This window comes from Falco naumanni, chromosome 5 (assembly GCF_017639655.2).
Source record: "Falco naumanni isolate bFalNau1 chromosome 5, bFalNau1.pat, whole genome shotgun sequence".
NCBI lineage: Eukaryota > Metazoa > Chordata > Aves > Falconiformes > Falconidae > Falco > Falco naumanni.
The window spans coordinates 217,927-243,480 of NC_054058.1; the positions used below are offsets into that span (position 1 = coordinate 217,927).

Genomic DNA, 25,554 nt, shown 5'->3' on the forward strand with positions numbered 1-25,554 from the left:
AGATCATTATGCCCATTACAGCACCTGCAAACGAGGAGATGGAGGAGATATTTGTAGTGATATTTCAATACAATTTGGCTCAAAATCTCATGCTAGATAATAATCCTCGGTTTCTTCAACAAAGTCTGTTACTAGTCCTGTTGGAAGGAAATGTTAAGACCACGGATTTCTTTCCACTTCTGCTATTGGAAAGAAAGTCCATTCTCTGAGAATACAAAGCAGCCTGAAATGACAGTCCATTTCTCTGACCATTTCCCCATTTTTCTTTAAGTGGCCCTAGGCAGATGACAAATTAACAGACTGGCACAGCATTGTGCCCGGGAGGGAACTGTGTGGATGACTCCGTTGTTCATCGCATAGTTTTAGACTTTCAGAGAGAGAGTGCACCAGTTTCTGAACTGCCTGTGCTATAGCTTGCTCATCTACCCAACATTTCCTCTCCGTATCTTTCAATGCTATATTGTAGCTCACATATGTAGCTCAACCCAGCCTTGATGGCTCAGTTACAAGCCAGAGAGCTATGGTTCAGAATCCTACTGTTCCACAGAAAACGAAAGAGGCACTTCAGCTCACTCGGGAGATTAACAGCTCTTGCTGAAATTTCACGCTACTAAGTGTCACCTAACCAGGTTATACATGCTCTCATTAGGAAAAAAATTTCCCACTTCAGACCCTACAGAATCCTCCTAGGAGTAGCAATCACTTCTTTTCAAAAGCTTATAGTGCATTCACCCGAGTGACAATAAAATAAAATAAACAAAACCATACCAATACACACACACACCCTCCCAAGAAGCAAACCAAACCAAGCCAACAGTCCTGCCAAGGTAGCAACGTTGAAAATGCAGTTCACAGAGACTGCCTTTCCTCAGAGGGCAGAGTCTGTCAGGCCCTGCATGCCAGCTCAGTAGTTACAGTCCTTTTAATCGTCACAGTGTCACAGTTACCTTCGTCCCCAAGCAGGGGCTTACAAGGTTTTTCTCAGTTCCATACCAGATCGTAAAACAGAACTTCAGTCAGGTCTCTGCTATGAAAGCACTGGGATTTTGTGGAACTGGAGGGTGAGATTATACTGTATGCAACAGTCTGGAAGAGGTCTTACTGATCACTTCTCTGTTAAATGGATGCTGGCCTCCTTCGCTCATTTCTGTAGGACTTTACAAAGGATAACAAACCACCACAGATCCCAGCTCAACAAGCCTATCAGCTTGGTGCAAATATCAGTGCAACAGCAGACACTCAGATGTAGGACAGAAAAGACTGCATTCATATCTTGTAGCATAGATGCCATGAACTGTTCACCAGCAGAGTTCTTCAAGGCTGACCAATGTGTGTAACATGCTGGAGTCTGTATGAAAGTTGGAGAAGACAACTGTTGTTGCAAAAGTAATCTTTGTTGTGAGGTAAAAAATCCCAGGCTTCTTAAACATCATAGACCTCCTCTTCCATGGCATGACCAACCTCTCCACCAAGTTGGTACAAGGTGTTACGCCTCAGGATCTCCCAGCCACGGTGAGAGCTAGTCCTGGATGTGCTCCGTGACAATGGCAGAGTGGTCAGTTCCTTCTTGTACAGGATGTCCCTATTGATTTCCAGCTTTTCCAAACCTTTGTCATAGTTATTCCCATCCTGAGCCTTAAATGCTTCTGTGTACCGCATCATCTTGTGTTTGTTGGGATCAACCCTGTCTTCAACTCTGTTAAGAGGATAAAAAACAAAGTGAATTCATAGAAATGTGTCTGTCTATCCACAAGACCGAGCAGCCACAAGAAGCAAGACACTTCCAAAAATATGTCTACTGACCCAGACATTCCAGAAAACCTACATGGAAGCAGGAAACCGGTTATAGGCATGGTGCTAGCAGTGGCGAGCACAAAATTATCTCCTAGACCTTCATCCCTGTCACTGACCTCAGTACACTTATCTGCCCATGATTTCCTGTCCTTTAACTCATTTCCCGGTCATCATTTGCCCCTTCTATTTTGCCAGCTGCAAGCTATTGGCAGACCTGCCCCATCTGACTCCAGCTCCAAATCCTTTGTACATGTGCATGTATTCATCCATTTCCTTTGCCCTTGCCTTTCCTCCTCTGACACTCCATGGCTGCTAGCCTCAGGATGCCACTTATCTTCTGTCGAACTTTTATGTAACTGCTTCACTTCCACCAACCCCTCTCTACACTACTTACAACTTGTCTTCTGAAATACCGGACCACAGCACACACAATGAGCATACATGTAATTCGGCAGAACTAGATCACACTGACACACTTTTCTCAGAACATTCAATGAAGAATTGTCACTGGAATATTGCTTTTGCAAAGTTATATTCTGGACCCTGGACTGAAGGCATTGCATATTGGTACCACTTTAGGTCTGCTTGTTCTGCCCAGCAAATCTGAAAAAATCTACGAGGTTAATTTCTCTGCTAAAACCTGCAGAAATTCCCATTTCATACAGCCACCACTCCCCCTTCTGGATTTGTCAGCAAAAGATGACGCATTTAGAAAAGACACATGCCCAAAGTTTAATTTTTCTTCACCCTTGTATAAATTTTGATTAAAATCAGAAATAATGAGGAATCTAGTGTTATCTAGACTACAGATAGTTCATTTGTTATTTCAGTACCTAAACAGAAATCCTGGACCTAAAACTTTGCCACATAATGCAGTCTTTGCAAAGTATAACATAGTTACTAGGTTCACACAAGAAAGAAACCTTGCCTTTATTCCTGTTTTGGTTTTGAATCATCTATAGTGCAGGTCATTGATGCTGAATGCCTAATTGATTGATGTTGCTTCTGCCATTTCACACATCTAACGTAGGAACAACCAAACCCAGCAGTAAAGTACTGTGGTACTCATAAGAAATTTGAGAGAAAAATTCAGGCCTTATAACCCATGCAATTTCTGTCTCTTGTGACTACTGGATAAGAAAACATCAGCTTATTTCAAAAGGAACTGCACAGCAGAGCTTTCTGAGGGGAACAGTGCTTGTCTATCAATCGCAGACAGAAAATACACTGGGGTCTGTATTCTGCAAGGGAAGGACTCCAGACACTCCCCCCTAGGCCACTGGAAAGGCTCCTTACTAACATCCATATATCCATACATTGGATTCTTCCTCTGGGATCCTTATGCATGCACACTAGAAGAGACCTCACCTGAGGTACCATCGGTCCCCCAGCCCATACTCCCGCCCGCAGATTCCGGAGCGAGGCCAGAGACATCGCGGCAGTTTCCGCTCGAGCATCACGGTAGTAGCAACAACCTTTAGAATAAAAAGGAAAAAAAGAAAGAACTTGAATGAATTAGAAAAAAAAAAAATCAGACTCTCTTTCAAAATTATCAGTTTCCTAAGTAGTGACCCATTAACATATTTCATTACAGCTCCATGTGTAATGAAAAAAAATCATAGAGTCAATATTCCATTTATTACAGGGAAATTCACTATTTTAGTCCTAATTGTGCAGTGTTTTGAGGAATCAATGGTGCTCTTAAAACACTGTTAAATTTCTTTCCTTTTTTACCTGATGGCAATGAGTAGGATAGTTAATTTGCAAGCTAGAGAAGAGAGCAGTATTTGTATCTGCCTTAGCTATCATCAGAACTTCCCAACGTGGCCACACAACTACATGTAACCATTTAACTTAAGATTTTCCCACAGAATAATACTAGAAAATACATTTCCTGTTGAGCAGCTATATAACTGATCTGGCTGAATTTTTTGCCTTTTGAACAAGAGAGTCAGACCAACTTCTCTTAATGGATCAAAAGACATTACTGACCTGCTTGTAATCATTACCTTGTATTCTATTGCCCCTCAGTCAATCCCTATAATTATAACTTTCAGTTACACAGGAATGTGACTTGTAAAAAAAAAATAAATTGCAACTTTAATTCTATTTATCAAGAGATTCTGTGCGTAAAGAACAAACAGCTAAGGAGACACAGAATGGTCCAGAAAGACTGGATGGGCTTCTAGCTGCTTTTTGAAGTAAGGTATGTATGCCTGCATGGCAAAGATGTACTGGAGAACAGTTTCACATGGGAAGATGTGCAGAAGAGTAGTCTTGTGCTTAAACCCTTCAGACTCATAACAAGGGTGAAAGAAATTTGGTGGATGATATACAGAAGCTGTAAAACAGAATTAAAAGGACATGGCTTCTTGTATTAGTCCCTGAGAAAAGTGAAGGTCAGGGAAAGGTTTCAAAGTACCTCCTTTAGAGCTCGGGTGGCAGAGTAAGTAATTGCACTGTCTAGCACATTTTCCCTGGACAACTTTCAAAGCAAACTCCCTACCATGTAAATCACATTACCTGGGCTCTCCAGAGCTCATCCCGCTCATGGGCCACTCTCCAGTGGGTGTCACCCATCATGGCAATTAACAAGTTGAGCATAAGGAGGGCAGCAATGATGGCGAAGGCAAAGTATACCACGCTGTACATAAAGGGCAGGTCCACATCATAGTTTGCAGGGCCATCAATGATAGTGAGGAACAGCTCAAAGGTGGTGAACAAGGACATGGGGTAGTTGTAGAACTGCCCAAGTTTTTCAGGGTTCTCTGTCTGGAAGACGATGTAGAAAGCTAGAGGAGAGCAACGGGGTGGAAAAGAGAGTGTTTAATAACAGGAATCACATCCCAAGAACAACAGGGTCCCTGTAAGAGGTGCTGACAACACAAAGTGGTCTGGGAAGCAGCTGCATGTGTTTCTATGCTAGTGCAGTACCCAGCATAACAAGGACAAACCCCTGACTAGAGTCACCGATCTGTATTATAAAATGACTAAGAATTACTTTGATTATTTATTTGTTCTCAAAATACTCATATTTTCTTCTTCAAATAATAAAGTTGTGTATCTTATTCTCATTTTCCAAAGACAAATACCATAAAAGCAGTATGTTTTTAAACCTTGACATAAATATATATACGTGGAATTATCTGGATCATCCTAATTCCTGTTACACTGGAAAGAACAAGAGTTGAAAACTCATGAGAACAGAAATCGGTACTGGGAAAGGGACTGTGCTCCAAGAAATAGAAGCTATACATCATCATAACCTCCACCAGCTAACTCAGAGGGCAACCCGAGAATGAACCAAACCCCATGCACTTCATTCATACTAAAGAAGTTGGCGGGGTAATGCATTGCTGTTTTCCTTTTGTAGACTCACCTGATGCAAAGCCTAGTATCACCACAGCCATGAGCCAGCAAAAGCGCATAAGATCTCCGAATATCATCTGTAGAGCAGACAGAACCACCGTAAGGCCCAACCGTTCCACCAAGTGACAATGCAACCCCATGTAAACAGTTTCCCACATTCTAAGACCATGAGCAGACCGAAGGAAACTTCTGCTCTAAAGAGAGAATGTGAAAGTCCCAAACCCTCTGTGCAGGCAAGAACTTGTCCATTTCCCATTACAGTCCTGAGGGAAAAAAAGCGTTCTTTCAGCTCTCCATATCTGCAAAGATGTGTCAGGAAGTGCGTAACACCTGCATTTGTTTGTGTCTTATACCTTCTGGATCATGATAGTAAAGGGTCCGAGCATCTGAAAGCCTCGTGCAAAGTACATGACATTGCACCACCCTAGCACCAGGGCAAAGGACATGGGCACCACCTCGCCAGTTGTGCTGGTGAGACGCATCACCATGGTTACCAGAATCATGCAAGCATATGTGATGCTGCAAAGAAAGAAGAGACAGTGAAAAAAGTTCAGTAAAGTAATCTTTATAGATAGAATCATGGAATGGTTTGGGTTGGAAGGGACCTTAAAATGACCTAGACCCAACCCCCTGCCAAGGCAGAGACACCTCCCACCAGCCCAGGCCGCTCCAAGCCCTGTCCAACCTGGCCTTGAACCCTGCCAGGGATAGGGACATCCACGGAGCTACTCCGGGCAGCCTGTGCCAGTGTTTCACCACCTTCACAGTAAAGAATTTCTTCCCAATATCTAACCTAAATCTACCCTCTTTGAGCTTAAAACCATTTCCCCTTGTCCTATCACTACATGCCTTTGTAAAAAGCCCCTCTCCAGCTCTCCTGTTGGCCCCTTTAGGCACTGGAAGGCTGCGATAAGGTCTCTCTGGAGCCTTCTCTTCTCCAGGCTGAAACCCCCCAAACCTCTCAGTCTGCATAGGAGAGGTGCTCCAGCCCTCTGATTATTTTCGTGGCCTTCCCTGGGCTCGCTCCAACAGGTCCGTGTCCCTCTTATACTGGGTGCCCCGAGCTGGAGGCAGCGCTGCAGGGGATCTCACCCGAGCGGGACAGAGGGGCAGAGCCCCCTCCCTCAACCACGCTGCTGGGGATGCAGCCCAGGGCTCAGCTGGCTTTCTGGGCTGCGAGCGCGCATTGCTGGGCCATGTGGAGGTTCCCGTCCCCCAGCACCTGCAAGTCCTTCTCCCCAGGGATGCTCTCAGTCGTTCCCTGCCCAGCTTGTATTTGTGCTTGGGATTGCCCCAACCTACATGCAGGACCTTGCACTTGGCCTTGTTGAACTTCATGAGGTTTGCATAGGCCCATCTCTCAAGCCTATCAGTGTCCCTCTGGATGGCACCCAGGCCCTCTGGAGATCCTCTTACCCTCCTTTTTGTTATCTTTTCAAAAAATTCCAAGACAGGAACATACAGCCACCAGCTCCACAGGCAGAGACCTCTTAGCACCATCAATTCTACCTGTCCAGTCGCCTAGCTTCCTACACACCAACTAATCCAGTGGAAGAAAAAAATCAAGACGAGGAATACTTTAAAAGGTTGGAGAAAGTGACTTAACTAGCAAAAGACAGCAGTGGGGGAAATGAGAGATATTATGTTATATTTATTAGACTCAAGAGGTGGTGTACTTACACAATTATGTGGAAAGGTCCTCCTAGGATGGTTTGTCCAAAGTATTTTGCTGCTCCAACTCTAAGGATATCTGGGATCTAAAAGAGACATCCTATTGACTTTAGGACACAAATGGATTCAATTTTACTATTAAATGTCATGGTAATGGGCAATCTTCACAGGACCTTCAGGCCAACTGCATCTGCTTTGTTTGCAGGTTCACAGTTTGAATTTTATATTACTTTAGAAACAGAATGATTGAGTCAGGTGTGCCCCTCTTGGGATGTGACGGAGATTGCTGGAAAACCTAAGAAAAAACTCTGTTTGCCTGGGTAAACAGAGAGGCTTTGGTATGTGGCAGAGAGATGTTGTAGCAGAGAGGTGTGAGCCCAAAGTTCATACAGATTACTGAGAGAAGATCATACAAACAGCTGAGCCTCAGAAATGAAGGCAAAAGACCTTGAGGAATCAAAGAAGTCTGTTATAATTCTCTCTGTGTTGGTTGTAGTGTAGCCCCAGAGTCCTGACCAAATGCAAGAAGAAGGACCTGCCCTTCTGGAACACACTTGGCAAGACAGAAAGCTGTTAACAAGCCCCATTTGATTTCAGTTCTCCCTGGCATCATCATTTGAGTTTTCTCATATAGAAGTTTCAGTCTTATATTACATATCATAACAAAATCAAGTGGAGTATTGTTTTAAAGAACTTTTCCTTTTTCTGAGAGAGAGTTCATGGTAAGGAGAACACCTACACATGCCCACCGCAGAACTCTGGTTGAGCACGGCTCCTGTATAGATCTGTACAGTCACTGATCTCCAATTAAACAGAAACCTTTCTGTGTATGCTCAGAAGTTGCTTCACCCAGCACTAAACACATGAGTATTTAGGTGTGCTGGGTAAAGAATCTCTAAGAACCTCATGAAGCAGCTGGGATTCAGCTGGACCTACAGATGCTGCTAAAGGCAACTGTGTTGTTACCCTGCAAATGGTATTTGAGAGCGCGGCCAGTACTTCCAATTGCTGCTTCTGCGCCTGGAGTCTTATTAGGACGCTGTCTCTGTCTCTGTTTCATTGGATAGATACTGTTGACAACATCTATTGCCCTAGACACATCAAAGCCCTTAGACTAAGCAAATAACCCCTACCAAGTTGTGAGCACAGACTCCTGTTTGTATAGCATGTAAAATTTGTCTTGATGAAACTCAAAAGTATCTAGCTCACTGTTTCTCTTACCTCAAGGATTAAAATCACGACAGCTCCAATGACTGTGATCAGCTCCCCCACCAGCCTCAGCTCATCCTCGTATGTCATATATGATTCCTGGGGGACAGGGGGAGGGGAAAAAGAAAAAGTGAATGGAAATTAAAATGACACTTTACAGGGAGTGAAATGAAATTAAACTAGAGGATGGAGGAAAAGAAGGCCCATTAGTGTAATGAATATGGCTAGGTGTGACAAGGGCACAGGAACCAGCCCAGCCCCAGCACGGGGAGCTGACCATGCTGCACATTCTGCGCTGGCAAAGGGCAGCTGGCAGAAAGAGGGGAGGGTGGCGGACAAGTAGTGGGAACCTGGGAAAGGCTTGGGCTCCCCAGTTTAGTAGGTTAGATGAGAATTGCGCAGTCTGGCCCCTGTGGCCCTGGCTCCTGTAGGCACAGTACCTGCAGCATTTTCTGGACATAGATTGTGTTGTCTCTGCTGCTTGTTTTGTTGCCTGCTCGGGGTTTCAGAGGCCGGTAGACGCAGCACATGGTGAAGCAGACCATGTAGAGTATATAGAATAAAGCCAGGAAACAGAAATAGGGACGACCATACATATTCCACTTCAGGCTCACCAGCTCCTTCACAGGTGTTAGGTCCAAGATCTGACGTGCCTGAGAAGGATAGAAAGAAGGAATTAATTGCCATAAGGGAATTTGTTTATAAGCATCATTCACACTGCTCCCTGGGAGAATATTAGCAATCTAGTCTCAACTACTCTAGCTGGCATTAGGAAGCTGAACTTATTTTGCAAAACTGGAATGGGCAAGTGGGTTTGGATTCGCTCGGTTTGCCGGTGAAGAGCTTTGAAAAAAAGATTCCTGAATGCCAGTGGGAATGCAAAAAAACCCCATGTTAGATACTGGAATAAGTTTGTTGTCTGTGTAGGCCTGGATGTATATAAACACTTGAGACAGACCTATAATCTAAGTCCATGAATGTAAATACATGAGGATGTGTTGCAGAAAATAAAAGGTATTATTTAAAATAGTGTTTGATAGCATGTTTTGAGAAAGATCCCATTATCTTTTACAAGGCTATCTGCATCTGTATCAGATGATTTAGGGTAAGAGAACTGGAACATTTTTCCAAATAAGTCAGGCAAACAGGGTATAGTTTACATCTTGCTTATGAATTCAACCCACACACTTTTTAAAAATCTTCTAGACCTACTTCCTACAGTGATGTTTAGGGGAACACTGCAATAAGCCAAAAGGAGGTGCAAGTCAAACTGGCACGAGTGGGTTAAAGGAAAACTCCTTATGGCACTCTGGATGTTTTTCTCTTGGTACATTGGCCTGTTGCCTCTAAGGCAGCCAAAAACAGACCGGGCAAAGTGCAAGGAATATGTATGTTTCAGTAGACAGACATGACTAACAGAACTCCTGAATGGCCTACGGGATATCCTAAAGAATCAAAATTAAGTGAGAGATAATTAACCTAGCTAGATAGCCTTAGGTCTTCCCTTTTCTGTAGAAGTCTGTATTCTAGAATGTTTTCCATAGGAGAGTAAATTTCATTTTCAAAGGAATGATGTAAGTTTGACACTTTAATCTTCCTGTAGCTCAGTTGCCTTCTATTTTTTCCACTTTTCATCCACTTATGGGTCAGAAAATATATCTTAGTACCTATTTATGTATACAACCCCCTTAATAAAAGAGGAACCTTCTTCAGATTGGGGCCTAAAAATGCTCCTCTAATCCAGTACTGGACTGGGAAAGTATGGTACGATGGGATGACACACAACGTTCTTCTGGAGGAAACAGCAAACATTTTGGGCCAAACATACATCAAACGCAAAAAAGAATTACTAGTTATACACGCAAAAATTGTAATTGCTCATACTTAAGAGCATTATGGAAAATAAAGAAATCATAATAACTCTTGGTATTTGATGACACGTTATCTGAAATGAGGAATCTTGGATGCGCATGCACTGTATGTTTTGGGATAAGACAGAGGCACAATATTCTGCTTGCTTTCAGGATTATGGTTTAGTCTTCTGGACAGTGTCTGAGGTTGTTCTATTTTTTGACAGAGACTGCTTTCCCCTGAATTTCCAAATACATCACCACACAGAAATTTAGAGGATTTTAAGTAAAAGCATCTGAGAGTTTCACAGATTTCCTCCACACTCTGCAAAGCTCTCCAGTAGCTGGAACTTTTGTTAGAGTAGTTTGGCTAAAATTTTGCTAGATTGAAATAACACAGGATGGGAGGAATTGTGCTAATTAAAGTGTCTTCTGATTAATTTCCTATTCTATTAGGATTATTTAAGGTAATTACAACTGATAGGGTAGTGCACCTTGAAAGTCTTAAGAAGATCTAAGCTTGCCATCAAGCTATTTTTATCTTAGTGAACCCTTTACAAGTTTTTGAGCCTACAGCAGAGATATTTGCCCATTTTGTTTTGGGCCATAACCTGTCATTAGATTAAGGGAATAATAACAATGAGTGGTTTCAAAATGCACTCCCGTTTAGGATTTCTGAACACAGTTGTGTCTCACAGGGACATCCTAAGAGTCAATCAGTATTGGTTACAGAAAGCTACTTGCTAGAGCTACTTTAAAGATACTTGTTGCTGATCTCTTTGAGCCTGGTGAAAGACAGAGAACCCTTCACTGAATCCCACAGTGTCTTTTTTTGTAGTTTGCTCATACTAAGTTCTTCCAATCACCTGCAAGTTTCACACCTCAGAATGAGGTATAGGAAGCACTGGATGTAGCTAGATCATGAATAAGCTGATGTGTTTCATGTATTCCCTGCAGCACGTGGTACAAAGCCCTTGCTCTACGCAATAGTATAGACCTTGAACCTTCAACCTCATCATTCTTCTCCTTTTATTATAACTGTGGCCTGCACATAGAAAACACGTGGTACCTCTCTCTTCTTGGTTGAGACAATGAGCTCAAGGAAAGACTGATCTTCAGCCCAGGAGTCAATCTCTGTGAGATCATAGAGCACAGTGGTCAAGGGGCCAAAGGACCAGAGGTTGTACTTGCGCTTCTGCATAAGGTACTGAAACATCTGAGGAGAAAAGAAGAGGGTTGAGAATATTAGAAACTTCCCAGTATATAGTGTGTTTGCAATGAGAACTGATAAAATTGTTAAAAGCCCTTAACTGCAGTGTATTTTCCTTGAACTTGGCAGTTGTTGTAGTTCTCATATCTCCCAGAAACAATTAGAGCAGGTTAAGTGGAAGAACTTCTTCTGATTCCCATTGGACTATTAGCTCATGCTTGAAGTAAAGGAGTGATTTTTACTCTAAAGTCTAATCAAGCCGCTGAAGTTACTTGACACAGTTATAAATCTTGACAGTAGATTTCATATGGAATTATATGTGAATTAGAAAAAAAATCCTTTTATACCTTTTATAATCTTCTATATGTTATGAGGAAAGAGGTGTTGCAAGAGAAATGACCCTGTCCTTTGTGGATCTACAGAAGAAACACTAACCACCTCTGCCTTTTCATTAAGGGGAAGGATGAGATTTTACATTAAATATTGAATTCTTGCCTATGAATAAATGCCTGTGGATACATGAAGAAGTTTCCCATGTGTCACATTTAGGGTAATGAAAACTAGACAAAGAGTATAATTTCAGTCATAATTTCAAAAAAATTACTAGGGGTGGATCATTCTGTTAATATCTTTTTAACTCAAATGCTTCAAAAATTTGGTGTAAAGTTCTATAACTTAAGCACTTGTTTTTTTCATTAAGACAAAGACATTTCTTGTAAAGGGTTTTCTGGTCCTACAAAAGACTTCTGGCAAAAAAGGAAAAAGAGGAAAAGGGATTTGTTATGTATCTTCTACCCACTAAGGACATGCACACACTCCCTCACGATCTGGTTGATGTTATTTCAAGTTCTCCATTTCTCTTATGTATGGGGCAACCGTGTCACACCAACTCACCACAGTGTTGCCTTCAACTCCAGCCAGTTTGAAGGGAGTAAGCCCCTCATTGTTAGGAATCATTTCAAGTGATCCAGGTCCCTCTTTGCTCTTGTCATAGGAAAGTATCAGGCTGTACATGTGGCAGGCAAACGTCTTTGTGGGTTGGAGAACCAGGAGGTGAAGGACAGTGTTACCTACGAAGGAAGCAGACCAGATGAAGTATTTTGAGTAGCCCAGCCCCATGCAAAGACTGGCACAACTGACTGATTACTTTCATTTTTCTTGCATCTCTCATCTCACAGCTGTTTGCAATGAGAGAAAAACACGTGCATGCACAGATGACAGTCTGGTTTAAAGTGTCCAGATCCACTGTATGCACATCACTAGGTCTCACAGCACATACCAAGGTAATCTTGAGCTCTAATGTCAGCTCCATTTTCAATGAGCAACTGTACAATTTCTTCATTTCCCGCACAGGCAGCAAATGATAAAACATGCTCTCCTGCAGAGAAAGGAATGGGAGAATCCACATTAAGACCTCAGGAGGCAGGAGAGGTTGAAGCACACTGAGGGAAGGCTATCCATGCTATGAAGCCAGAAGATATGAAAGGAAGAGTTACTTCAGGTAACCTGCAAGTTTCCTGCCCCACTCCTCATCTACTCAGAAAGGGAAAAAAAGACCTGCCCCACAAAACACAAAGGAAGAAGTATTCTTTTCAGGGGATCACCTTCATAAGAAGGTTGACAAGTGGTATGGTTTAACCCAACTGGCAATTAAGAACTAGGCAGCTGCCTGCTCACTCTCCCCTCTCTCCTGGTGGAAAGTGGAGCAGAACTGGGAAAAAGATAAAACTCATGGGTTGAAATATGAACAACTTAATACTTGAAATTAAATGAAACATAATGATAATAATAATAGTAGTAGTAGTCATACTAGTAATGAAGAGGAGAAAGAGAGGGAGAGAGTAATAAAATCCAAAAGGAAAAAGAAAAAAACCCAAGTGAGGCACAATAAAACTGCTCATCACCTGCTGAGCGATGCCCAGCTGGTCCCTGAGCAGCGATCGCCTGGCCCTGGTCAACTCCCCCCAGTTTATATACTGAGCATGACATTCTATGGTATGGAATAGCCCTTTGGTTAGTTTGGGACACCTGCCCTGGCTGCATCCCCTCCCAATTTCTTGTGCCCTTCCAGCCCTCTCCCTGGCAGGACCTAAAGAACTGAAAAGTCATTGACTTAGTATAATTATTACCTATCAACAACTGCAAACATCAATGTGCTATCAATAATATTCTCATAATAAGTCCAAAACACAGCACTGCACCAGCTACTGAAAAGAAAATTAACTCTGCCCTATTTGAAATCAGGACAATTTGTAGTATATGCTGATAGGAAGAAAATAAATTATAATTTAATGCAATATATATTTTTGTATACATGCAAATGTATAAAATGTGTATGATTTATACATTTACATTTATGTAGTATTTACATATTCAGGAGGAGTCTTATTGTCTGCTAAAAGGTGTGTGACTGATGATGCCTGGGGACAGGAGCCTCTGCTTATCCGGCTCAGATGAGGACTAGAGCAAGCCTCCCTTATATTCCCTCATCACTGTGCCAGCTCCCACCCGTAGCTGCAGGGGGAGAGGTAAGGCTGTACCGAAATAGAGAAGGTTCTGAGAGCTGCGCCTGAAGAAATGCCCAGTGGCCTGTGCCGTGCAGGCGTTGGCCCCTCTCTTGAGTAAAGCTTTCACCAAAGGGATGTTCTGGTTCACTGCTGCAATGTGGAGAGCTGTCTGTCCTGTAAGACACAGAAATAAAACCTTGCCTTTCAAGGAAGCACTTTCAGGCTGATCAGTGGCCTGCAGTTCACATTTCAGTCATGGTAAATCTAAGGTGTCTGGGACTGCTTCCCCAGTGACTATATGATTTAGCTTTGAAGTTGCCCCTGTTGTGTGCAGAGGGTTGGACTACAGATTTTTTAGAGGTCCCATTCTACTTAAAACTTTTTATGGGTTCATGAAAACTGACTTCACAACCCGCCAAAAAAACCAACAGGATACACTTTCTAGATTTTTTCTGGGGGAAAACAAGACATGCCACACTCTTCCAGGAAGCACACTGAAAGCTGCGTGACTGTATGTTCCTTCATGAGACATGAAGGCTAGGTCAAAACAAAGCTCCCAAAGAAGATTTACTTTAATTTTTCTATGTATTAGAGTGTTTTAAACCTCATCATTATTATTTTAGTGGTTTCAAGATTCTGTCTGGCATACCTGCATTGGTAGTCAGAACCATTTTTTAAAAACTTGGCTCAGAGTCTAGACTCAAAAGCAGTGGCCACATTTGTTTTCAATCCCCATTCTTTGTCAGCCAAAGAACTAGTTTTTTCTCGTTTCAGAGGAGACCAGGTGGGTATCCCTTTTGTTACACATGAGCATGCCAGAAAGCAGACTGCACACACCCTGGCAATCCCGCAACAGCAGCAGGCTCACCTGTGGCTGCGGGTTTGTCAATTGCGCATTGGCATGTTTGCACATGTCTGTACCTGGCTTTAATATAATTCTGCCTTCCACAGATGGTCCCATTTGTATGTTGGTTTTGCTGTGTAACAGTTCAGCAATATGTTGAACCAGGAACCATATAGGTCACTTCCTTAAATGTACAGGTAGTACCCCCTCTCTCCCCTGCCGAATCCTGCCCATCCTCCTTCCCTGAGGTGTTACCTTCATAGAGCTCTGAAGTCATCCTCTCATTGACAAGCTCAGGAGCTGCTTCCATCAGAGTCACTGCTGCCTCCATGTTGTCGTACAAGGCAGCTACATGAAGGGCAGTCTCCCCCACTGCACCTAGGAACAGCAGAAGCATGCGAGTCATCTAAATGCTCACCTATTCCGGACAAAAGCAGAAATGGATTTATTGGGGTGGAGAATTGCAGGAGTGCTAGGTCCTCCCTCAAGTACTGCCGGGTGCCACCTCATCAGATGTCATGTCACAGCCATGTAACTGCACAGTCTCTGTCCTTCATCAAAGCCTGACAGCTGAACAGGGACTTGGGTGCTTGTAAGGAACAGCAGACGCTGGCATGAAGCGAACAAGCACCCATCCCTTCCACGGGCCACCTTCCACAGCAAATCACCTCCCGTGGTCCCTCTAGACAAAAGGCCCATTCAAGCTGTAAATCTCTGATCTTCACCATTCCTGCAGGGTTTGATGAGCTCGCCAAGTCAGAAAACTCACTTGGTCGCAAAGCTGCTGACACAGACTTCAGCAGTTTGAGGTTGCTAACGTGAATGTTGCAGCAAACCAACGTACATACTACTCTGTTTGTTGTAGCAGGCTCTTGCCTTCCACAGGAAACCATTTGTTGCAAATAATCATTACCTCTCTGATAGATATCACATGTTCCATCAGTGAGAAGTTTCCTGATGGCTGGGAGGTTGTTCTCTTTGGCAGCCTGGAGGAGCGGGGATTCCCAGATCCTGCAGTCAAGAAAAACTGGCTGATAAGAAACGCAGTCAGGTACGTGGTGCCTCTCTGCAGAGCCAGCATGGCCTTTGCCTGGAATAGCATGTATCCTCAGCATCGCCACGGACAGGTCATGCACACTTACTGTCTGAGGTATTGTTTGAATGCAAAAAAATAAATCAAGAAAAGAACCAGGAAAAGCAGGAGAGTGCAGATCTAAAAACCCAGGTAGTTTATCACTGCTCGGTTCACGACGCTCAACCGTGCGGCGGCAGCAGAGGGAAGGATGGAGAAACCAGCAACCACCATGTTCTGCGTTACACAGCTCATATTTTGAGGCACAGAAGACAGCGAATGATGGGTCATTTGATATCTTTCCTGCCAGCAGACTAGGTATCTCAGAGGCCAGAAAAAGGCAGTAGTTTGTGGTTTGTGTGGTTTTGGGGGTTTTTTTTTGGTTGGTTGTTTGTTTTTTTACACAGCATAATAAATTGTAAAAAGGTCAGAATCTTAATTACTCCCATAAGGAATGGAAAAGAAAAAGTACAAACAAGAATTCACCTGGTGTTGTAGCAACACTTCCTATGGCATAATTAAAAGAACGAGCTCTGAAATGTAGCTCCTCATCAAAGTTATGAGGCAAAATCTGAAAGCTGGAATTCTCCTCAGTGTGCCTAAGTACATAAGGGGACATTGCAAAGAGCTACCTGCCACACTGCTTGCTCAGCATCCAAACAGGTTTTGCCAATATTCAAAATGATGAGTTAGCCACCCAAAAATCACAAAAAATAGGACAAAATCCACAAATTTGGGGTAAATATTTATTTTATCCTCTAATATTTTGAGAATATACTTTAAATTCATAAAAAGTGGTTTGGAGTGGGGCTTTCTGATTTTTGTTTTTATGCAAATAAAAAATTCTAGTAGCCCAAGTTCAGGAGCTAAAGATTTAAGGGGAAGAAACACCCTCAAACCCAAAGAAACAGACTATAGCTCACAAATTTTCAGTATTGAATAAAGATTCCTCTCTCCACATAGGAGATTTATCCACAAAGCAAATTTTGTGCTTTTATCTCACCTCTGCTTTCCTGTAGTACAGATTTTTAATCTATTGATTAATAGATAATTATTTTAATTATTTTTATAATATTATATATTATTTACATTATATAATATATATTATATAATTAAAGAATTATATATATATTATTAATAGAAAAAATCTAGATAGATTAATATATCTAGCATGGCTCAGGTCAAGCTGTAACGTGTGATGTTGAACAAGTTTAAGGAGCACAGTAAAACAACAATAAATTCAAGCTGTTATGAACAAGGAGAATGGCAGCCCTCATTTTCTTACCTGTCCCTGTCTGTCCTTTTACTACCATCTAACAGCCACCAACAGATGGATGTTAGTTTTTCACACACACAGAGAGATGCACAAAAAGCATATGGGACAAATGCATTAGTCAAACCAGGAGATACATTCAGTGCTTTCTCCTTGTGACCTCCCAAAGGTCTTCCTTTTATTCTGGGGTTATTGTGTTAACGAGACTTTGGGGATACAGTTTATAAGGCTACTACTATATAAAGAAATAGGTGTTTTGCATTACGTGATAACACTGATGTTAGAATACGTTATCTATGAATATAACTCTATCATTAGTCACATGAAACCCCAGATCAGAGAAAGAGACAGAGAATATAAAATGGCAATAAAATTTATTGCACAAAAGTCTTCTCGGAACTTGTGCTTGCTAGGTATGGATAATTTAAAAATAAAACTATAGGAAAACAGGCAACGTACGTTCTGGTGCTTACAGAAATGTACATTTCTTGCTTTAAGTGATTCTTTTATGCACAATAGAATCTCGCAGCAAAAGAAAACATTTGATACACCATTATCTCTGAATTTAATACACCTCAAACGTAAAAGTTCTGCACACCTTTGTAGCAGAAAGATACTGACACACTTGAGAGGACTTGGGGGATAAAGCAAAACAAAGGGACAGGTTAGATAAATAGGAGCAATTTGAATAAGTGTAAATTAATGGGCATGTGCTACAAGTAATAAAAGAATAACTGAACATTATATTTATCATTCCACAAAAGGAGCATTTCCTGTCACTGGCAGCACCTCATTACCTAAGTCACTAGAAACTAGACTAGAAAAATGCTGAAGAACATAGGAGAAATAAAAACATTCAGAATACGAAGAATCATCCTGAACCACCCAGGGAGCCATTCTGAGATATTTTTGTGTGTCCTTCAAACTCCCAGCCTTTCTGCTTTAAGAAGCATTCCTTCTTCAGCTTCCTCACGTGCCAGTTGCCTTAGTTGCTAATTACATGATGATTTGATGAGAACATTGCACCTGGGGTCAGGCAAACAGGAACAAAATAAAAAGGCACTCTGAGCAAAAGCATAAGGGCAGGTATCAGCAAGGCAAGCTTGTCACCCCTGCCATTAGCCTGGCTGAGAAAGACCCTGTGTTCCTGAAAACAGAAGTGTCAGAGGCAGGACGTGAGAAGGAGGTGGGGTTTCTATAGTATAAACACTGCTACAATTAATACGTTAGTGTTTTACTGGGTAGGCCTTTATCCCTCAAATGACTTCAGATAGGAGGAATGATTGGGCAAGAGACAATGTGGGAGGACACAAACACAATACCTTTCTCACAAAATTCTCCAAAGCCCTTATAAACAACTAATTAAACTACAAGCCTGCAAAGAGGGAGATACCTAATAACTGATATACTCACCTTTCAGAAATTTAGGGCAAAACTGTCAAACCTTTCTAATTATGTAGGAACCTCCAACTGGGCTTAAAGAACTGGAGATCCCAGGCCAAACAGCAGGCTGGAGAAGAACCCAGAAAGGTTAGTAGATGTTGTGGCACACTACCCCTGATGCCTCTAAGGTCCCTGACTAACACGTTTATACCATATGCTTTTACTCTCATTTAACTTTCTGTCCCATATTTGGGGAAATAATTTGCTCCCATTTAAAACATACCATTATAATTATCAACTCCTTTTTGAGACATTACAGCAATGTACTGAGTGTATAAATGCCAAGTACTAGATGAGCCAAATTCACCAATATAAAAATAAAACAAAGTCACCTGAATCTATACACTTCAAAACATTTGAATTTCTTTAAGTTCTGCATATCTAACCAATTTTCTTCCAGACCCATCAAACACAGCATGAATTTTACAACTCTAGTTCCTGTCTGTCAAAGCAGCAGCAGGTGAAATCTGTACCTTAGTCTCTTAACAGCGCTGCCTACAGCAGACGCTGAGTTTCTGTAAAGTGCCATTGCGTCACTGGATGGAGTGGGTGGCTTTCAGAGAATGATTCAGCAGAGACCTGTTGAGACACTCAGACGATAATCAGCACATCTAAGTTAAGCTCCTGTTCTAAATCATTCTCTTCATCAGCTATGGAGTCAAGGGGCACTCAGCTCCTAACTGAGGCAGCTGAGTTAGGTCTGTGACACTAGGCAATACCGATGTTGCCTGGCAGGATCAGTTTACACAGCTAGCCAGTAGTTCCGATGGGCAACAAAAACCACAACGGTATCCACCTGGAAGCATTCCTGAGTTCTTCTTACTGAGCTAAGGGACTTAGCTGGGCTGAGGCACTTGGTAAGCCTCGATCATGCATTACTGTCAGTCAGTTTTCTTAACAGATGATTCAATTATATGCTTAGGAAGCTGTGAGTTGTTCTTCAATATAGGTGAGGAAAAAAATAAGGGATAACTGAAAATTCATTGTGAAACAAAGGAGCAGATAGAATGTAGGTCAGATTCTAACTGAGGGAGTCATGTAAAATGCTTTTAAACAAGGTTAAGGATTTCACAAGCAGTTTCTGCTGGTAGCATGTACCCTTTCCGATTTACAGCTTCTTAAACACTTCTTTTGGAGAGCATCCCTCTCACTACACTTACGAAGAGGAAAAGAATGCAAGGACAAGTCTATAAGTCTTAACTCTTATGAAAAGAAGAATTTGGATTTATAAGGTTATTCTTTTAAAACAAGGAAATAAGTTAAATATGTGAACTGCCTGGACAACCACCAATCTGAAGATTCTTTTTCAAGGCTGAGCTCACCAGAGGTGCAATGGAGCATATCTTTCTTCCCTTCCCTTCTCAGATTCTGCTACTTGAGTCATTCACTGTATGCAATTTTCTTATTGTTTGCTCTAGTTTAAGTTTGGCATCTGCTAGCTTCATGCTTCATCCCCAAGGCTGTCAGTTACTGAGGGTCTAAAGCAATTCTATCTAACTGAGCTATAAATTCATCAGCAGGGTATTATTTCAACTTTCTTTTCCTCCCCTCTTGTGGTGTTCAGAATATCCATGCTCAGCACTTCATCATGCAATTGCCAGAGAAGATTAATCTTCTTCCTTCCTTCTGCTATTATGTTTATGTAAACATGTGTAAGACTTCAAGAGAGCAGAGAAGTGCTCAGAGAAAGCCAAGGAGCCAGAAAAAAAGGATCAGAGCAATCACCTAACAAGATGCTAAAAAATGAGTTAGGAAGTAATAGCATGAAGTGAAAAGTAGGCAAATAACAGGGCCTTGGGCAATCAGGGTCAGCAAATCTCTTCAGCACCTACAGCAAGGCTCAGCAAATTAACTGGAATCTCTTGTGCATGCATGTCAAAGCCCCCTCAGCTGACAGTAAACAGAGCGTGCCTGAAAATAAATTAAACAGGCTATTAATTGCTGATTCTACTAGAGAATAAATTGATGGGGAAGCCTTCTTCTTTCAGCTATTTAGCCATCTACCACACTAAACAATAGAGATCTTAGTCACTTCCAGCTGGGCAAACTCCCTGCATTAATTTCCTTTTTTAAAGTTCTGCATCTGAGACCATCCTAAGAACAATCTCATGCTAGAACTGGATTATCAGTTCAGCAGAGGCTAGTTGTTATTTATTATCACTGAACTACTCATAAAACAAATGTGTTCTCTGAAGCATAAACCTCATCCTGCATCAAAACTTCCAGCCTGGGTGCTGGGTTTTTTTTTTTTCCAGTTTTATTCTAGGTTGTGTTCCTTACCCTGTGTCTAATTAGTTTTCTCCAACAATTTCTTAAATTTAAGTAGGGCTTGGTGGTTTTTTTTCAGAACACAAATTTCATGTTTACTTCTTCGCAAGGAAACCTATAGAGCCAAGTTTAAGGTAGCAGATTGCTTCCTCAATCTGTGAGCCCCAGCCATGTCTCAGGCACTGAGGGTAGCTGTGCATGTGTCTGTGTGTTGCTGGCAAAATGTGAGCTCTGCAGGACCTTTATACCTGCAAAATTAAGGAGGCACATTTGCCTGTTATTAGTCTTAAAACTTCCATTACGATGAAAGTGTAACAGCTTAAGTCCAGAAATGCTGCTTTGACTTCATCTCACTTCATGGAGCAGAAGAGTTACCAACAGGCTGCTGTTTGCCTCTGGACTGCTCAGAAGCTGTTACTGAGACACAGCACAAGGGCAGCAGTGGAGCTGGGAGATGGCATCTTTATTGCACAGTCACCTTTGGGAGCAAAGGAACAGATTCATATGGAGACAGACACTGTGGATTTTAAGCAGGACAGTCCTGTGTGAATTTGTGCACTGAAAACTCAGGGAAGTTGTTTAGACAAACAGCAACACTATGGCGATATCTCTTATTCACCACCAGCTTGAGAGAGACTTGTCTAGGAGCTGCAGGCTCTCTGGGTCCCTGTACAGCTCTTCAGCAACTTAGTTTACTAGTGTCAGGCTGAGCTACTTTTTATTTGTGCCATGTTTGTTTTCAGGGTAAGCAAAGCACTTCAGTAATACATCTGTAAGACTGAAGAGCCACAAAAAGATTTGGAAATTAGAGGGGATATAAACTTTTTATTGCAATATGTTTGGAATGACCATGGCCTTCTGCTAGTTATGCAAATTGTCCCAAGCACCTCTAATGCGCTATTTCTCATAGAGCAAATTTCTATAGTTAACTAATGTGTAAAAATGCTTTGGGTTTTTTTTTTTTTTAATGTATCACACAACTGTTTTATCATTATTAGAATAATCAAGCCTCAGAGCATCCCATGAAGGCCAGGTCATACCGCTAATTCCTAAGCAGCAGCTGTGAGAGAGAAGAGACACACAGAAGATAAATTATTAAATCAACCAAAATTATAGAGGCAGGCTACAGCAGAGAAAAACATAACAATTGTCCTGGATCCATGTGCTTCCTTCCTCTGATTCATTTACTAGTTATTTTTTATGAACACTGCAATTCTCATATGGTGGAATTTCTAAAATTACATGCTAGGGAGATTTTGTTCACATTTCCTTAGAACATCTTACACTGGAAACCAGATTACAAAAAAACCCACAACAAAACAAAACTCAAGCAATGGCTCTCAGTTTCTGGAAGATTATTAGATCTATTAGACTGTGACAGGCATGTGATGTCTTTTCACCTCTGTCAGGTCTGAATTTTCATAAGTATTTATCTCTTTGTTCCCCATGATTATGAACTGTGTTGGGGTTTTAGGTTCATGTGCTCCAGGCTGTGTAGATCCCAGAGTTTATTTTCAAAGATAATTCTGGTAAGGACATACAAGATGTGACCACTCTCCCTGGGACTCCACACAGAGCTGTTTAAAACACACAGGCCGTTTAAAAACAAGAGCCTTGAACAGAAAGAAATGAGCAGAATAAGGCAAAATAAATTCAAGTTAAGTACCAAAGAAGTTAGCTTTCAGGTATCGTCATCACCAGATGCAGGTCAGGAAAAAGCACAGTTCTCTCGCAGACTTCCTCTGTGCAGTCAGAGCATACTAGTTAAATAGCAACATATTTACCAATGGTTTTCAATAAGGTAATAGTAGAATTTAATTGCTGCTTATTACTGTATGTATTCCAGCACCATTAACACTAAGAACTCAAGCTGAAGCCATAACACTGCAATTCCACACAACAAAGTGACAGGATGAAGTAAAAGCCCTCTTGGCTTACAACAGTTTTTCCACAAAAGCAAAAGTTTTATAAGAGTACTTCCCACACATGAGGCACCACAGGTGTTTCTGGGTTTTCATCTGGACATAATTAAGAATATGAAAGCAATAAAACTGATTCCAGTCCTCTGCAAAATGTTCATTTTCTTTCACCTCAAACTGAGCATCTCTGGGGACAAGAAAGGAAAGGATAATAAGAGGGAGAAATGGTCCCGTCCCTCTTTAGGAAGAGTATCTGCATATTTGCACCATGGAATTTCTGACCACATAGCAGAAGGCTAATTATGTTAGTTGAAAGCTGTGGGAAACAGCTAAAACAGAAGGGAAGAATTGTGTCCCCATGCAACACTGATTTCACAGACAAGAATATCATAAGCAGAAAATGTGGTTTTACACAGAGTCTGATAAAGAAGACCAAAAATGTTAGGTTTTGGGACCACTGGAGTTGCACTGTAGTGCTCTAAGAGAAGTTTATGAAGAAGTGTTTATATGCCCAACAGTTTTTCTGATTCCCTTGATATGTAGCAACACACAAGATGTTCATGTGCCTGCAGCACATCACTAACCAGGATTGTCAGGCAAAGAGAAGGCTGAATGGCAACCTAATAGCAGCCTATGTGAAACGGAGCAACAAAAGGGGCTAAACCCTTCTTGGTAACAACAGATGGTAAGACAAGGGGTTACAGCATCAAATAATGATTTTGGAGGTTCAGGTTGAACATTTGGGAAAAACCCTTTGTCACTAGGAGTTTACCACAACCCTGTAACAAGTACCTAAATGTACGGTGGAATCTCTGCCCTGGGAGGCTTTCAAGACCAAGCTAGACAAAGCCAGAGCAGCACGATCTGTTGCTGGCAGTAGCCCAGCTTCAAGGGAGAGGTTAGACAGAGATGTCCAGATGTCCCTTCCATATCTCAATGACTTAAAAACATGAAGTTAATGTTATAATTATAAAAATATTGATATATTTATACTTTTCTTTGGCACACCTTCATTTGGATATTGCAGAATATCTGAGAACTCAGTTTTCAGTTACCTGTGATGCTTTTCATGGATATACTAAAATGTAAAGGCTTCAGCATTCTGTGGAGACGCTAATGTTCCCATTGTCCCTCCCCTTTTAAGCATATTTAAGTCACACTCCTCTGAAGTATAATAGAACAGGCTTCTGTTATTTGGTCAGGAGTTAGATGATGATATATGTAAGTTTTTATGTCTACAGACAGATATGTACATTTGTCCCTCTTAAGGTACTATCCTACTTATTTCTGTGTATAGATAGTTAGATTTTGTCCCACACAGCCACCGTTTTGTCGCCAGAGATGTTCAAAGTGTTGTTATGAAAGAAAAAAATTTACAAGGGACTGGAAGCAATTTGTTATTTGAGTACTGTAGAGTTTGTGCATGCAGAAATTACAAGGAACAATGAAAAACAGATTCAGCTGGATTTCCATGAATACTCCTGCATGGCTGTATGCAGAGGAAGCAACCCTGTACAGTAGTAACAAACAGCCTTGACTCAGTATTTACATGTGAAGACACAGGAAATCTTGTTAATCTGACAGGAGTCGCTGTATGTGTTGACACCTGGGCCATGGGAGTGAGGGACAGCAATCGACCCCAGCAAGAGGCTGACCACCAGGGTGTGGAACAACATTAAATCCACTCTATCCCACAGCAAGTGCAACCTTTAGAGAAAGAGAAAGCAGAATCCTTGCAAAAACCAAGCCATTATTTCAGCTGGCTGCAGCGTATGTGTCACACACACTCTTAATAATAACTAAAGGAAATCAAACCCTCATGTATTTTCTCATGAGCTTTGCCAATGAAGCAGGGAAGACAAGAGTGTACATTATTAATTTGTGACTGGAGTCCGGCACTCAGGGTAATTAAATTGCGACCTAGTAAACCCACCTGTGAAAGCAGATAAGATTGGAACTTCAGAAGCATTCCACCTTGAAAGAAGAAATCTGATAGAGAAAAGTGCTCCAGGGTTGTTTAAAGTTTATCTACTGGCAGAAAAGCCTAAGGGAAAAGAGTGAGAATCAGCTGCAGGGAGAGAGCAGCAGAAGAAAGGGAAGAAGGCTGAAACACACTGTACCTTTTCTGCTGCAGTAAGTAGATTTCATCCAGGTGTTTATCCCAGGATTTTTTGCTTTGCAACTTTTGACTTACTCCACTCCAGATTCGGAAATAGAAGGGCTTGCTGTCCCCAAATAAAGGCACCCCCATAGCACGTGCCTTTTTTTCTCTTGCCTATCTGCCTGAAAGCCAGCGATCCTCACTTTGGAAAACCTCAGGGAAGGCTCACTGCAGGTCACGACTCCTCTGCCCCTGGACTGCCACAGAGAAGACTGTCCATCAGTGCATCAGCTGATCGAAGTACATGTAAAAACACAAAATAAAATCACTTGCCCCTAGCAGACCGTACCCTGAGCCTCATGAAGTACTTAGTTGCCAAAATAGCCCAACCCAAAGGTGTGTCTGATTAGAAGTAGCTCACCGGGAGCCTGCCCCTCACAAAGACCCTATACAGCGCCGAGGAATTCACACAGCATCGATGCCCTAGGCTTCTAGTAGTTCATTTCTGAAGCCCAGGATTGAGAAGCAATCATCCTTCTTATGTATCTCTGAATTCCTCTGGAAAGCAACATGTAAGCTATTTTGAAATCAACAGCTGAACAGGTCAGGTGAACACCGTTTAAGTGAGTGAACATGTGGGGACGTGCCCTAAAAGGCACCATGCTCTGGGAAGGTAGCACAGAGAGCACACCTCCACCCCAGCTGGCTGCAAATCCCAGCAAAGGAATCATCATTATAGACTCCACCTCCTCTGCATCAAACAAAATCACTCTACCTCACAAGCTGGAATAAGAATTTATGTAGATTAATGTGTAAACTTTGCATATTTGTTTTCCTTTAATGTTCTACAATCTCTCACTCTTTCTTCACACTTCTTCCAGAAAAGCTTATTTAGGAAAGGGATGAAAATTTCTATTTAACAGAACCTAGGTTTTGGTATAGAAAAAAACACCGTCAAGTTCATAGGGTGGTGTCTGCAAAGCAGTAGACAAGATATCAAAATGAAGAGAGGAGATAATTCTTC

The 25,554-nt window shown here is 41.7% G+C and overlaps 1 protein-coding gene across 1 annotated transcript; it reads right to left on the reverse strand.

The window, feature by feature from the left end:
• Positions 1-746: 746 nt before the first annotated feature.
• On the reverse strand, positions 747-24,781 carry LOC121088540 (transient receptor potential cation channel subfamily V member 6-like). The gene is made up of 15 exons (XM_040594801.1): positions 24,550-24,781; positions 15,368-15,465; positions 14,710-14,832; positions 13,644-13,784; positions 12,383-12,481; positions 11,998-12,173; positions 10,963-11,109; positions 8,484-8,696; positions 8,056-8,142; positions 6,844-6,920; positions 5,517-5,682; positions 5,174-5,240; positions 4,318-4,586; positions 3,163-3,269; positions 747-1,696 (listed from the first exon to the last, which is right to left on the reverse strand). Exons 1-15 carry the CDS (start codon positions 24,678-24,680, stop codon positions 1,423-1,425), a joined length of 2,175 nt encoding a protein of 724 aa, XP_040450735.1. The 5' UTR covers positions 24,681-24,781; the 3' UTR covers positions 747-1,422.
• Positions 24,782-25,554: the final 773 nt, after the last annotated feature.